Genomic DNA, 15165 nt, shown 5'->3' on the forward strand with positions numbered 1-15165 from the left:
GGTATTGGAATTGGCAACATTTGTATATGGAATGGGACTCATTTGTTGTGAACCGGCTATTGCCAAATTTATCTTCCGTCGAATATTACAAGCTATATAGATCTCTCAGCTTTGCCCACTTAATTTTATCCCATTTACGAACATATTTTCTACAAGATTAACTACTTTTAATTAATTGTATCTATTGTATTTTGACTAAAACACGGTTTACAAGTTAATGTTGCCCGCAACACTGTATGGAATGAGACTCATTGTTGCCTACCGGTTCAAAGAGAGCTTTTCCCGATTAAGAGAGAGCAAAAAGAGATTTATTATCACCTGAAAAGCTTGTCTCAAAACTTCCAACGGCGAGCCAAATGCTCCGCCAAAGCTTTTGCTACACCAAAGCTTGTTTTCTTCTATTGCTCTCTCTCTCTCTATCTGGTGCTCTCTCTTGTAACAGCTGTTTAAATATGTGCGCGCCATATATTTTCCAATCAGAAACAACGCTTTAAACACTATTGCACTTAAATATAAATCTCGGAAAGGCTCTAACACTCGCATCTCCGCTTATCCACTCTCCCTCCTACTCAGTGAGATCGAGCTATGTCCGAGAAAAAGGCGAGGATATCCTGTATGTTGAACTCCAGATTGATCATGGCTCCCGCATAGCACTTCTGGATACGCTCCTCGAGGTAGTTGTACTGGGCAATGAACTTCTCCTGCATGGCATGCCACACCACCTGCAGCAAATTCTCCTCCTCGCTTAGGTGCTTGTCCACCTTCTTGTACAGGTTCTCCAGGCCCTTCTTTACCTCACGAGCCGGATACTGGGCGATCACCTTCCGCAGCTCCTGTTTGGAGAAGGCCATTTGGTAGCTGATTTCGGTCTCCTTGACGCCCTGGCCCACCTTCAGTTGCACGCCCTCGAAGAATTGCTGAAAGACATCGAAAGGAAAGAGAGAGATCATTTAGAGAGATCATGCGACTGGGGGTCAATGACTGCCGTTCGCTTACATTCAACTTCTCCAGCGGCCTGCTAAAGTACTGAGTCACATACGCTTTAAGCGCATCGTTGTAGCGCGTCTTGGCGTCCTTTTTGAGGGCATCGAGGCCAGGGACCTTGAGCTGGGCCAGCAAGGCGTACATGTGATGGTAGTTCTCCATGCGCACCACCTGCGAGGGCGTCTTTGGGTGCTCCTGCGAATGTAGTCTGATGCCCTCGAAGATAGCGTTGACCAGCTGCAGGTACCACTTCTCCATATCGGTACGACGGTCCGATTTGCGAAAGATCCCCTCCGCCGTCTGCGCGAAGTTCTCAAAGTTCTCTACATAGGGCAGGATGGCCTTGGAGCGTTTATGCAGTTTGGCCTCCCGGATGGATTGCAGCTGCTGCTGCATAAACCGGTCAAAGTTGCGCTTCACCTGCACCAAAGCCGAGGCGAAGGTCATGCTGAGGAAGGAATGTGTGTCCTGGGCGGACATGACGTGCTGCGTTAGTCGCACAAGCACGTACAGGGAGTAGCTAGAAGAGAGTATTATTTAGCAATTGCAAGTGACAGATATTTTCATTCACTCACAAGCTATCCACCCGCTCAAAGCTCTGAATAAACGTGACCAGCTCCGGTTCAAGGCAGCCAAAGAGCCCCATCATCAGCTTCCTTACATCCTCGTTGATCTGGCGATCGATCCGCTTCTGCGGCACCCCCTCCGCTGTAGGCGATGCCGTCAACGCCGCTATTTCAGACTGCGACATGTCCACCGCTTTTTCCATATCCAGAGTGGTCTGCGTGTTCTTTGTCGTTGGACTGATCACATCCATTTGGAAGAAGTTGATGCAGAAAAGCTGCTCCTGCAGGGCGATGGGCTCCAGCTCGGCCAGGACCTTCTCCAGCAGGGCATCGAACCGCACACGGTCCGCGCTCTCCACACCGGGGCCCCACTGATCTCGGTTGATGCCAAGCGTACCGTAGGGAATGGTGGAGACTGCCGACTTACGGGACGAGGTGGACATATCCAGATCCTCGCGAGAGCTGCGCAGCTTCTCCGAGACCTGCATCTTAGCCTAGAAGAGAAGAGGGAAACCATTAAAGCAAAGAATATTTAAAGAGGAAATCGAGTCCTTACCAAGTTAAAGAAATTCCTCACATCCCTGTCATAGATTTTGCTCAGAGAAGCCGTGTATACCTTCATTAGACCATCATAGGTCTTGCGGTCCATGGCCTTTGTCCAGTGCATCAACTCTGTGTAGGGCGTCAGCTCTCGATGAACATTGGAGTGATTGGGCAGTGACAGATCGGTGTTTGTCAGCGGCATATCCCCAATCTCGTTGCCCAGATGGATGAACAGATTGTTCATGAACCGACTGACGGTGGCCGAGAACTTTTGTTTCCACTTCTCAAAGCGCTTTCGCTGATCCTGTACAGCCTCCAGCCGAAGCAGGGCCGGATCAATGTCGCTGTTCATGGCCTGCTGCAGGCACTGCGCCGCAGCAATGGCCACTTTGCGACCAGCCACAGTCTTCAGATCGGGCTCGTCCAGCGCCTGCTGTTGACTGTGCGGCAAGTCCAATTGGCTCTAAGGGATGCAATGATCGGATAAGTCAGATATAGATATACTTTCCTGCAGGTTCTTACGATAACTTTGTTGAGTTCCTTCATTAGTTTGATGTTGTTGTTGTTGGCTATTTCGATCATCGCATTCTTGCCGCCGATCTTCTCCATGGTCTCCTTCACATGCCCCAAGATATCTTCATAGGTGTCCAAGCGAGTTTCGAACTTATCCGCCTCGGATATGGCATTGTCAATGTGCTCCATCATCTTCATCACCTTCTGCTCGGACGCCAGCACACTTTGTATGTTGGCCTGTGCAGAAGACATCCCTTTAGAGAGCATCTGTAATAGAGGACCTCTTTCTACTTACCCCATCCAGATCGTGCAGTTCTCTAGACAATTGCTCTATGAACTGTTCCGCATCTTTGATGGCAAAATCACACTCGGAGAATAGTTTTCCCAGCTCATTGGCCTCCTTGTCAGTCAACGCCGTAAACTCCTGGGCCTCCTCCTCCTCGTCGTCCTCGTCATCGGTGTGCTGGGTCTTCTGGGCTGCACGACCCAGGGCCACCTTCTCCGGCGACTTCTCCGAGAGCCAGGCACTGGGAACGTTGCGAAACTCTGCCCGGGGACCGCGCACGTACTTCTGGATTTGTCTATTGAGGACGGCCAGGAAGTTTTGTCGCTCGTGCAGGTTGAGGGCATACCACTTGTAGAGCTTCTCCAATTGAATGTCGAACTCGTGCGTCTCGAACTGCTCGTTTCGCCCATCGACAGACTTTATCTCGTCCAGCTGCCAGCTGCGCTTCCTCTTGTACTCGGACTCCCGCTGCTCAGATTGCTTGACCAGGCACAAGGTGACCACGGGCACCGGCGGCGCTGTGGTCACCACGCACAGATAGCAGGGCTGCTTGTCTTTCTTCTTGACCACCGTCACCACTGAGAGGAGGCGTTCGCCGGAGGCCAGGAACAACTCCTTCTGCAGTATGTGTTTGATGTTGGCCAAGGCGCCAATGGACAGCATGGCTGGGGAATGTCTCGAGTAGCGCCGGGCAGAGCAATTGCTGCTAGAACCTAATTTACTTAGTGTTTTTGCAAATAATACGCCTCCACAGACATAGAACAGCTGTTCCCAGTAGCGGACTCGTCTATCTGGCACCGCTGTCGGTATTGCACACTTTTGTTGTTTTCGCGGTATCTTTGCGCCTTGACACTACACAGGGCTGCCAGACTACAAAGCCTTATTTTGTAAACAATCCCATTAAGATGAGAACTTAAAACAAGCAGGGCAGAGAGATCTATCCCGCTGTTAATATTCGACGGAATATCAAAAACGATTATATGTATAATCGAACTTCAATTCGTCAGTATATTTACGGTATATTTTTATAATTATACGGTATATTTCTGAGGGTCAGACCGTATATTTGATCGATAAGTCCGCTGGTCACACCTTCAAAAAGTCGTAAGCGAAAAAAAATCACTCGAATTTTAAAACAATTTAAGATTGTTTTTTAACCACGATTAAGACGGTCACACTGGCACCGACTCGTGCGCTCCTGATTTTTAAATAATAAATTCATTATTAAAAATATCAACCAAAAGTTTAATAATAATTGCACTTGATAATAATAGCAAAATACCACCGATCAGACGTATGTCATATCGCGCTTTGCGTGGAAATATCTCGAAATAAACAACAAACCACCAAAAAATACAAATCGCCCTCGGCGAACAAAAACAACAAAAAACGCGGGAACGCAGCAGCACAAACAAAATCTGTAGTCGGCATTTTCATGAAATCAGTTTAAGCACCTGGATCCTGAGAAGCATGGCAAACAGAGGAAAGACAAGGATGGCCACGGAGAAGGCGACTGGAGTTAAAATTCGCACGGAAACGCTGAAGAAAAGGGAAGGAGAAGCTAAATCCGCCATGCGGGTAGGAGTAAAAATGGCGGCAAAAACGGCTCCGCAGCTTTTGGCTTCTAAACCGTTGTGCAAGAAACCAAACTTGTCGACGAACGTGTCGTCAAACATGTCCACGAACACGACAACAAGCATGACATCAAACATCTCTACGACGAAAGAGAGAGAGAAGACTGACGCGGTTTGTGTGGCTTCTGTGAGTACGAATAACGGAAGTAACCGCAAAATCATCGTTAACAAGTATTATGAGGGGCATAAAGGTCCATACATTGTTTGTATCGACAAAATGAGTGCGAATAATGCCAGAATTGCTATAAACCAGTTTGATCTATCCGATCTGCTGCTGAAACAAGGCATTAGCGATATCGAGGAGGTTGCTAGAATGGGCTATGGCAGGTGCAAGATTGTGTGCGGGTCGGCGGAGTGTGCAAACGGGCTAGTGGAAAACAGTGTTTTCGCTGCTCAAGGGTACTCAACCCGAATCTTTAGGCACTTCGTCCAAAAAGCAGGACTAATTTTTGGGATCCCCGGGCACTACTCGGAGGAACAGCTAGCGGAGCTTGTAACCTCAGATATCCCAATTGAGGAGATAGTTCGGATTACGCGAAGGGATAGAGCATCGGGAGAACGTGTACCTACTGGCAGGGTGAAACTCTGGTTCAGAGGAGAGCAGTTACCAACCAAAATCAATTTTCTATATTCTAAAGTAGAAGTGAAACCTTTTGTTCAGCTTAATCAATGTTTCAGGTGTTTTAGGTTTGGCCATCTGGCGCAGCATTGCAAGAGTGGAGCGAAATGTTTCAAATGCGGACAAGATCACAGCAAAGATGTTATCTGCTCAGGGCTGGTCTGTGCTAACTGCAAGGGGGAACATGCTGCCACCCACCCGCAGTGTGAGGCCAGGAAAAAAGCGTTCGCCATTCAAAAGTGTATGACACTGGAAAACCTAACTAGAGCTGAGGTCAGGGCTAGATATCCGATCCTTTTTGATAGAACTGCCCCCAACCCAAGGGATCAAAGGGAATTTCCTAGACCCAGTTGGCAATCTAACCGCCCCCCTGAATCCTTGAATAACAGCTTAGAGTCCGCCAGGGAAATTCATTCTGTCACCTCTTTCGCGGAAGTGACCAAATCCAATAGGGTTGCCGCCCGGAACGCAGAGGCGGCCAAGGCAGCAGCCAACATGGCAGAGTGGAAGAACTCAATAAACTCAGAATACGTCCAATTGAGCGAGAAATTTGTGAGATCTTCATCTGTGGCATCTTCTCTGGCCCAGGATAAGCTAAACGCACTAGGAGCCAAACTCACAGCGTTCCTGATTGATCCAAACAACATCATTAAAGGGGATTCTTTAGCGAATAAATTTATTAAGGAAATTAGAGAATTTGTCAATGCTTCCAACGCAGAACTAGATAGGCGTCAGATTGCCCAAGGGATGGCAGTTGGTTCTCAAAACATCCAACAATGAAGATTCTTCAGCTAAATATTCAAAGTCTGACACACAACAACAACAAACAGCTCCTCTCAATGTTCCTAGACAACAACGCAATAGATATTGCCATCCTCTCAGAGATTTGGGTGTTGAACAACGCGGACTGCAGCATTTTAGAATATAACTTTTTCTGCAGGCCCAGAGTGGACGGCTACGGCGGGGTTGGCATCTACGTCAGGAAAAACATTCAATTCAGCATTTTAAAAATAGAGAACGATTTGGAAATTTTAGGAATAAAAACATTAAACCTCAAGAGCAATTTCAATATTTTTAGCATATATGCACCGCCATCAACAACAGTTTCACAGTTTAAATCGGGCACAAAAAAGTTTTTCGAATTCGCGGCTTCGCTTGACATACCCTCAATAGTGGGCGGGGACTTCAACGCTAGGTCTTCTATCTGGGGAAGTCCGATCTGTGATCGCAAGGGCCGCAGCGTTGAGAATTCCACCCGGGGGGCCGGATTTATCTGCCTAAACGACGGTTCGCCAACCTTCTCCAGGAGCCCATCTCAATTCTCCGCTCCTGACCTTTCTTTTTATACCCGATACTCAAAATGAGTATTGGGGTATATTAGATTTGTGGTAAAAGTGGATGTGTGTAACGTCCAGAAGGAATCGTTTCCGACCCTATAAAGTATATATATTCTTGATCAGCATCAATAGCCGAGTCGATTGAGCCCTGTCTGTCTGTCCGTCCGTCCGTCTGTCCGTCTGTCCGTCCCCTTCAGCGCCTAATGCTCAAAGACTATAAGATCTAGAGCAACGATGTTTTGGATCCAGACTTCTGTGATATGTCACTGCTCCAAAAATATTTCAAAACTTTGCCCCGCCCACTTCCGCCCCCACAAAGGGCGAAAATCTGTGGCATCCACAATTTCGACGATACGAGAAAACTAAAAACGCAGAATCGTAGAAGATGACTATATCTTCTAGAGTGCAAAATCTGAACCAGATCGTATAATTATTACAGCCAGAATCACGAAAACAATTTCACTCTTTCTCGCTCTGTCTCACTCTAACACACAGGTTTCATGGTCGGTTTTGCCAATTGCAAAATATGAGTTCAAGGATCTCAGAACCTATAAAAGCCAGAGCAACCAAATTTGGTATCCACACTCCTGTGATATCGGACCTTGACCGTTTCCTGTCCAAATTTCGCCACACCCCCTTCCGCCCCCGCAAAGGACGAAAATCTGAGGCAACCACAAATCTCAGAGACTATTAAGGCTAGAGTAACCAAATTTGGTGCACACACTCCTTTAAGATGTCACTATAAAACGTATATCTCAGAATTTCGCCCCACCCCCATCCGCCCCCACAAAGGACGAAAATCTGTTGCATCCACAATATTGCAGATTTGTAGTTCGAACGAGGGGGAACGTTGTGAGTTGCTGCGGACACCGCAACTCTACAGTTATACCCGATACTAAGTCAGTATGGCTTTCCTCCGGCAGACGCCGCTAATATTAAACGACACGACAAAGAGTGCGTGCGAGAGAGACAGAAAATCAGTCTGAGCGTGATGTCACGCGCTGCGTAGCCACTGCAAATTGATTTGTTCCTTTTGGCTACAAAAATTATCTGATCTGATCCAGATTCAGCAATCTGATAGATATGGTCGTTATCTATGATTCTGCGTTTTTAGTTTTCTCGAATCTGCAATATTGTGGATGCAACAGATTTTCGTCCTTTGTGTGGGCGGAAGGGGGTGGGGCGAAATTTTGAGATACACGTTTTATAGTGAGATCTAAGAGAAGTGCGGATTCCAAATTTGGTTAATAGTCTTTGAGATTTGTGAATATCCCCAGATTTTCATCCTTTGCGGGGGCGGAAGGGGGTGTGGCGAAATTTTGAAACAAACTCGTCTCGGTCTGATATATTAGGAGTGTGGATACCAAATTTGGTTTCTCTAGCTTTTATAGTCTCTGAGATCTAGGCGCTAATGTTTTACTCTAAGCAAAGCCGCCTATGCTACGTGTGTGTTAGAGATAGACAGGGCGAGAAAAAATGAAATTGTTTTCTTGATGCTGGCTATAATAATAATACGATCCAATTCAGATTCTGCAGTCTAAAAGATATGGTCATTCTCTACGATTCAGCGTTTTTGGTTTTCTCGTATCTTTAAAATTGTGGATGCCACAGATTTTCGCCCTTTGTGGGGGCGGAAGTGGGCGGGGCGAAGTTTTGAAATATTTTTGTAGCAGTGACATATCACAGAAGTCTGGATCCAAAACATCGTTGCTCTAGCTCTTATAGTCTTTGAGCATTAGGCGCTGAAGGGGACGGACAGACGGACAGACGGACAGACGGACGGACGGACAGACGGACAGACAGACATGGCTCAATCGACTCGGCTATTGATGCTGATCAAGAATATATATACTTTATGGGGTCGGAAACGATTCCTTCTGGACGTTACACACATCCACTTTTACCACAAATCTAATATACCCCAATACTCATTTTGAGTATCGGGTATAATTACGAACAGCAACCACTTCCCAATTGTATTATCAGTGCAAGGCCTAAATGTCCCCCTCCAAGGCAAGAAGATCCTTCACAACAGAATAGCCCGGATTCTGGGTGCAAGTGATTTCTCAAATCTGGAGGAGCTCAACGAAAAAGTGAAATCCCTGACCTTAAAAAACACGGTCACATTCCCGAGCAAGAACAAGTACGTTGCTAAGAAATGGTGGAACGAGGAATCGGAAAAACTTTTTCGCGTGCGAAACGCTTGCAGGCAAAAATTCTACCTCACCAAAAAATTGGCTGATGCCAGAGCAACCTTAGAAGCTGACATAAATCTACAAAATCATGTAAAAAAGCTTAGAAAGCGCAACTTTTCCAAGTTTATAGAAGAGGTCTCCTCATCGCCATCCATGTGGAGCAGGGTGAAGAACATAAAAAAATACGGTCATATTAAAAATGTAGGGAACAAATGGACGTACGAAGATGACAAAAACTTTCTTAATATGGTTAAAGCAACCCCATCCACGTCAAACAGTAGGCCCCCTAAGAAAATTCCTGTCCCTTTGTTAGGACCAGACGACCCGGAACCCCTGGAACTGGAAGAATTCCTGGCCTTCCTAAAAACCAGGAACCCCAATTCGGCTAGAGGCCCTGATGGCATCTCGTTCAGGATGCTTCAAACGCTACCAAGTGGGAAAAAACAAGACATTTTTGGAATTATAAATAAAGTATGGCTGAGTGGCGTCATCCCTGAAGTCTGGCGCAGGATAAAAGTGGTACCCATCCCCAAGAAGAATGCAGACCCTAATTCCTTCCAAAACCATAGGCCGATTTGTTTGATTAACACGCTGTTCAAATCCATAGAGGGGTTGATAAAGTTGAAGCTGGACGAGCACATAGCAAACTGTGACCTGCTGCCGGACAGGTCCTATGCCTTCAGGAGAAACAGGTCCACGGCTCTCTGCATCAACGACCTTATCAACAAAGTTCTGGCGCTGAAGGCGAGGGGTTGTCAGGTTGTCGCAGCCTGCCTGGATTTACAAAGAGCGTTCGACTGCGTAAGAGTGGACACACTCGAGCACAGGATGAGGGATATGCGGTTCAATACAAGCCTCACGGCTTGGATCTCCAGCTTCCTTAACAAACGAATCCTCATAAAGGGCAAAAGCGAGGTAGAGGTGAACAGAGGTGTTTGCCAGGGTAGTTGTCTCAGCCCAACCCTTTTTAACCTTTACACAGCCGAACTACATGATATTAACAGTCATAACTGCTTACTGTTTCAGTATGCTGATGACTTTTTCATAGTTTGTTTCCACAAAGACGTATCCATTGCGAAACGGGTGCTGGAAGACAGTATAGATAAGTTCGAGGAAAAATGCAATAGCCTAACCTGTCATTCAATCCGGCGAAGTCTAAAGTGATTTACTTCAACAATCGTAGAACTGCGCTAAATATCTCGCATCAGGGAGTTGAAATCAGACAAGTAGAGCAGATCAAATACCTAGGCAGGACTATCTCAGCAAACAACTCAGCCTCTGGTCACATTGATCTGGCCATCTCGGAATCGAACAGAAATTGTGCGTTTCTCAGATTACTCAGCGGGTGTCACTATGGTGTCAGCCCCAAAAGAGGGCTTATATTTTACAAGGCATTTGTCAGAAGTAGGCTAGAGTACGCGTGCTCATCATTCTGCAACCTGTCCAAATCTGCCTTGGACAAAATCAAATCCCACTGCAACCATCACCTCAGAAAGTCGCTGGGTCTGATAATCTGCACTCCCGTTCCTATCATATACCACATGGCAGGAGAACTTCCCCCGGACTACAGGATGAGATTCCTGGCGGCGAAAGAGTTGGTTAAGGTGTTTGCATTTAATCTCCCAGCAAGTGAAACAGTGTCAGCAAATAGGGATTTAAACACGGGCTACGCTAAGGCATATCGGGAGTTTGGCAGCATAATAGACAGAGTTGAGGTTTTCGAGAACACAGCTTCATTTTGCAATAAAATTAGCTCCGACTTAGAATTTTTCAAGGGCTCTGCACCCAACAAGCACGCTATAGACCAGGCAGGTATCATGCTGCTCCACGGGGAAAAGAAGGATCAGCTGACGAAGGGGGGGTTTTGAAATCTATTACACGGATGGGTCAGTCGCCGATGGGCATTCCAGCGCCGCTTTCCTGCACGATAGGACAGGTTTTTTAGATAGCTATTACACGCACAAAACCCTTTCCTCGTTGTCCGCCGAGCTCCTTGCTATCGAGAAGGCATTGGACCATGCTATTTTGTACAATTTTCCTCGTGTCGCGCTCCTGACAGACAGCAGAAACGGGGCCCTCATTCTGGCGAAGAACATTCAGGATAACTCTATCGCCTACAAAATCAGAGAAAAGATCCAAAAAAATCCACATCTAAGAACTGTAGAGGTTCACTACATTCCCGGACACGCTAACATCCCCCAGAACACTTCAGTCGACGCAGCAGCCAAAGAAGCCCACAGACGAGGAAAATACACAGTGGTTAAATGGAACCTTAAAGACGCTATGTGCGAAATACACAGAATCCTAAAAGCAGAATGGGAGAGAGAATACGCCGAGTTTGCTAGTATCAAGCACCGTGGTTACTGCTCGCTTTTCCCCTCAACATCATCCAAACCGTGGTTCCTAAATAAAACTAAACTTAAAGCCATTGACGCTAAAAGAATCAACAGACAGCTTAGCGGTAACGCATTCGATAGGCACACTCTCACCAAAATGCATGTAGTTCCTAGCAACATATGTGATACATGCGATAGTATCGATAACGCCTCGCATTTAATTTTCAATTGTACAAAGTACAACCACTAACCATACAGTATACTGTATGGTTAGTGGTACAACACAACAAGGCAAAACTTCCCATCTCTAAGAAAATATAATGATATTTACAAATTCTTTGAAAAAGAAAACACCAGCGCGTACCAAACACTAATTGACTTCATCGACAAAACTGATGTAAAGCTATAAACAGCACTCTAACATCTTCTATTCTTTGACTTGGCAATTTCCACCTTCAAAAGGCGGGCGGCCAAATAATCCCACGCTACTCACGGGTAGTTTGGTAACTTAAATCCCAAAAAAAAAAAAAAAAAAAAAACATTTATACAAACAAAGAGATAAGTATTGAACAAATTGCAACATTAATGACATTTATAGACTAATTTAATTCTATTTATTTTCTATTTCAGGTACTGGAGGATCATCGTCGTCGTCTGGAGTAGTCTGGCACAGGGCGCATCCGCCTCAGCGCTGGATGTGCACGTGTGAGTGATGCAGCAGATCGCGCATCTGCGGCATCAGAATTGGCAGAGGCTGGATCCTGGAGTTGGCGTGGATGGTGTTTGGCGAGCGACTCTGGTCCGGCCGCCCACGTTGCTTCTACCTGGAGAAATGGAGATTGACACTGGTCCGGCCAATCGGGGTGCGTTGACCAGTGGAAATGGCCGCAGTGGAGATGGCCGCAAATGAATGCGGATTGGCTGCATCCGAGTGGCTCTGGTCCGGCCACCCAGGATGCACTGTCGATGTGGATGGAGATGGAGCGCTGGCCAGAGTCGAGGGGCGTCCAAATTGGGCCCAACTTGCAACACAATGTTGCGGTTGGTGGCGAGGCAGGTACTGGAGAGGCTGATCTGTGAGTGTATTGACAGGTAAGTGTGACTAGTGGAAGTATTGGCTATTTTGTGTTGATGCGTGAATTGATGTTTTTTTCTTCTTTTAGCGGCAGCCTGGATGTTGTTGGCGACGACGATAGGGTCTTCAAATTTCGCCCATTTGGCAGGAATTGGATGGCGAAATTGACGTGGCACCTGCTGGAGAGGCATCTCTATCGGAGGCGTGGCAGGTACGTATGTTTTGTGTATGTTTGGACCATTTTGTGTTGATGTGTGTATTGATGTTTTTTCTCCTTTTAGCGGCAGCCTGTGGACTGGATGTTGTTGGCGACGGCGATAGGGCCTTCAAATTTCGCCCATTTGTAAGAAAGTGGATGGTGAATTTAGTGAGGCAACTGCTGGAGAGGCAGCTCTACCGGAGGCGTGGCAGGTACGTATGTTTTGTGTGTATTTGGACCATTTTGTGTATATGTGTGTATTGACGTCATTTTGGTTTGTTTTCAGTGGCTGCTCTGGACCTGTGCGGTGGATTGTCAGGAGCGTCGTCAATAAATCCTAAAATGCCGTCCAATTGGCATCAGATGTGTGGTGTTGATGACGGGGCAGCTGCTGGAGGGGCAGATCTGTCGGAGGCGTGGCAGGTACGTGTGATTATTTTGAGTTTTGTCCATATTTTGTTGGTATGCGAATTGACGTCATTTTGTATTATTTCAGTGGCTGCTCTGGACCTGTGCGGTGGATTGTCAGGAGCGTCGTCAATATATTCCAAAATGTCGTCCAATTGGCATAAAATGTGTGGTATTGATGACGGGGCAGCTGCTGGAGGGGCAGATCTGTCGATGGCGTGTCAGGTGAGTACGTATTGGTTATGTTAATGTTTTCCATCTGTTTTTAGTGGCTGCCTCAGGACCGACTTTTGGGCTCATCAAAAGTAGTCGGAGTAGTAGCTATCGTAGTCGTCTATGATATCCGCTATCTCGTCGTCAACTGAATCGTCGTTCGTCCGTACACTGGTCTTCGCCATCGTCGCTGAGTGCTTCGCAGTCCATATCAGAGTCCTCCGATACGGCTGCGGCGTCGGGTTGTGTATTGGCGGCGGGTCTTGTAGGTGTTGGTGCTGCTGCTGGTGTCTGTGTTGGAGGATTGGCCACTGCTGAGCCACTGCCCTTTGCCTCCGTCAGACTTGCAATTAATGTGGTAAGTTCTTGTAGTCGTTTCTCCAAGTTTTCTATTTTAACTGCGTACTCTTTCAGGATTTTCACACACTTGCCATCGCATTGGACGGCTGGCTGCTGCTGATGCTGGGGATTTCTCGGCGTCTGGAAACGATTTGGAGTTGGCTGCACCCGTTGATCGCGCTGGCATTGGCGCCCCTTGGCCTGTGGCTGTGGACCCAAATTGTGTCCGCGCTGCTGCTGTTTTTGTTTTTGTTGCTGCTGTTGCTCATCCCTTAGCTTCTTCTGGAACTTGGCCAAATGGTTTTCGGCCGGATTGGCTTGCGCACCTCGGCTATACAAGGGCCTGCGGGTGTTGGCCGTTGCTGCTGCAGCTGGTGTTGGTGCTGGTGCTGCTTTGGCCCCCTGTCTGCCGCTTGAATGCTGCTGTTGTTGTTGGTGTTGTGGCCGCTTCTTTTGTGATGACTGCTGCTGCTTGGGGGCGTGGATACGGGGCTGCTGTTGTTGGGAAGGACGACGACTGCTCGTCGGCTGTTGTCGTTCTGCCGCGCGTGGCTGCTGCTGCTGCTCAGCATTCCCAGACCGCAACACACTGCTGTAGGAAGGCCTGCCATTGCCTCTGGTGCTTGTGTTTGCTGTCCGCTGTTGTTGTTGCTGGGATTGGGATTGGCGACTCGGCTGCTGAGTTTGCTGCTGGCTGCTGGCGTTGCTGTTGGTACTGCTGCCTTTGCTGCTCAGCGATGAGCCGGTTTGCCCTTAGATGGCTACGAGCCTTTTTGTAGGCGGGACAACCCTTGTAGCAGCTCACGTGCTTGCCGCTACAATTGGCGCATTTGGGATCCTCCTGCCTGGGTTTCCTGCATGCTGTTGTGGGGTGATCTCCTGCACATTTCATGCACTTGTATGGCCGTCTGCAATAGTTTTTTGTGTGCCCAAACTCCTGGCACCGATGGCACTGGGCTGGATCGCGTGGTTTGGCTTGTCTCACTATGGAGACGCATTGATTGGCCAGTTGTTTAATGTCAAGTATTGCCTCGTGGCCGCCATTCGCCTTGGGCTGAATTTCAACCTCAAATATGTTTAGAGGCCTTCCATTAAAACGGTGTTTTAATCCTCGGATAAACCTGGCAGTGTATCCAGCTGCTGGGCGTAGTGTGGTGTAAGTGCCGCACTATTACACGATAGCCCCTTTCGCTGCGCGGCTGGTGTGTATGCAGTTGCGTGCTATCTTCAGCAAGAGTCCACTGTTGGCCATCGATTTCGTCGTGAATTTCCCCACGTTCGGGTTTATTGTCAATTTATTGATTAGGGGTACAATTGCAGGCACCAGGGGCAGGAAGATTGTAGGGACCTTGGTGCTGCGTAATGACGGTTGGACGGGTGTTATGTTTATGCTAATGGCTGGCTCCATCTGTTGACTTTCGAACTCCTCCCTTTGAGGCTCCCTATGTTGAACCTCACTCGGTGTAACCGGAACCTCACTATTTAGCGGTGAGCATATTTGGCCAACATCTGACTCCATCTGCCGGGTCTCGTGATGCAATCGTTTCGCAAACTGACTCTTGAACATGGGCGTGTCAAGTGCCAGGCAGGCAAAGTGGTCGTCATCTGAATCCGTTTCGATCGCCGCGCATCTTCTTTTGAGCGGCGAGCGAAACGAATTTGTTGTCAGGATATCCTTTGCTATAGGGGTAAGGGGCAGGGGCGAGGGCATTTCATTGGCCAGTAGCGGGGAAACGCTAATTAGCCATTCCTTTACCAGCTGTGTTCTGGTACTAGGCCTTGTCTGTGTGTTATGCTCGTCCGCCTGAGTCAGAGTAGGCAGCAAGCATTTTCTGCTTCTGCTAGTATTATTGCTTTCAGCTGTCGTCAAACGTTGTTGCTGTTGCTGGTCATTGTTTTTCTGTATGCCGTTTATGGT

The 15165-nt window shown here is 47.4% G+C and overlaps 1 protein-coding gene across 1 annotated transcript; it reads right to left on the reverse strand.

Annotated features, from left to right (window-relative positions):
* Positions 1-438: 438 nt before the first annotated feature.
* On the reverse strand, positions 439-3652 carry LOC6601393 (exocyst complex component 1). Its single transcript, XM_026994382.1, has 6 exons — positions 2902-3652; positions 2616-2843; positions 2107-2556; positions 1560-2044; positions 997-1504; positions 439-917 (listed from the first exon to the last, which is right to left on the reverse strand). Exons 1-6 carry the CDS (start codon positions 3553-3555, stop codon positions 570-572), a joined length of 2673 nt encoding a protein of 890 aa, XP_026850183.1. The 5' UTR covers positions 3556-3652; the 3' UTR covers positions 439-569.
* Positions 3653-15165: the final 11513 nt, after the last annotated feature.

This window comes from Drosophila persimilis, unplaced genomic scaffold (genome assembly GCF_003286085.1).
Source record: "Drosophila persimilis strain 14011-0111.01,24,50 unplaced genomic scaffold, DperRS2 tig00002407-arrow-arrow-pilon, whole genome shotgun sequence".
In the NCBI taxonomy this organism is placed as follows: Eukaryota; Metazoa; Arthropoda; class Insecta; order Diptera; family Drosophilidae; genus Drosophila; species Drosophila persimilis.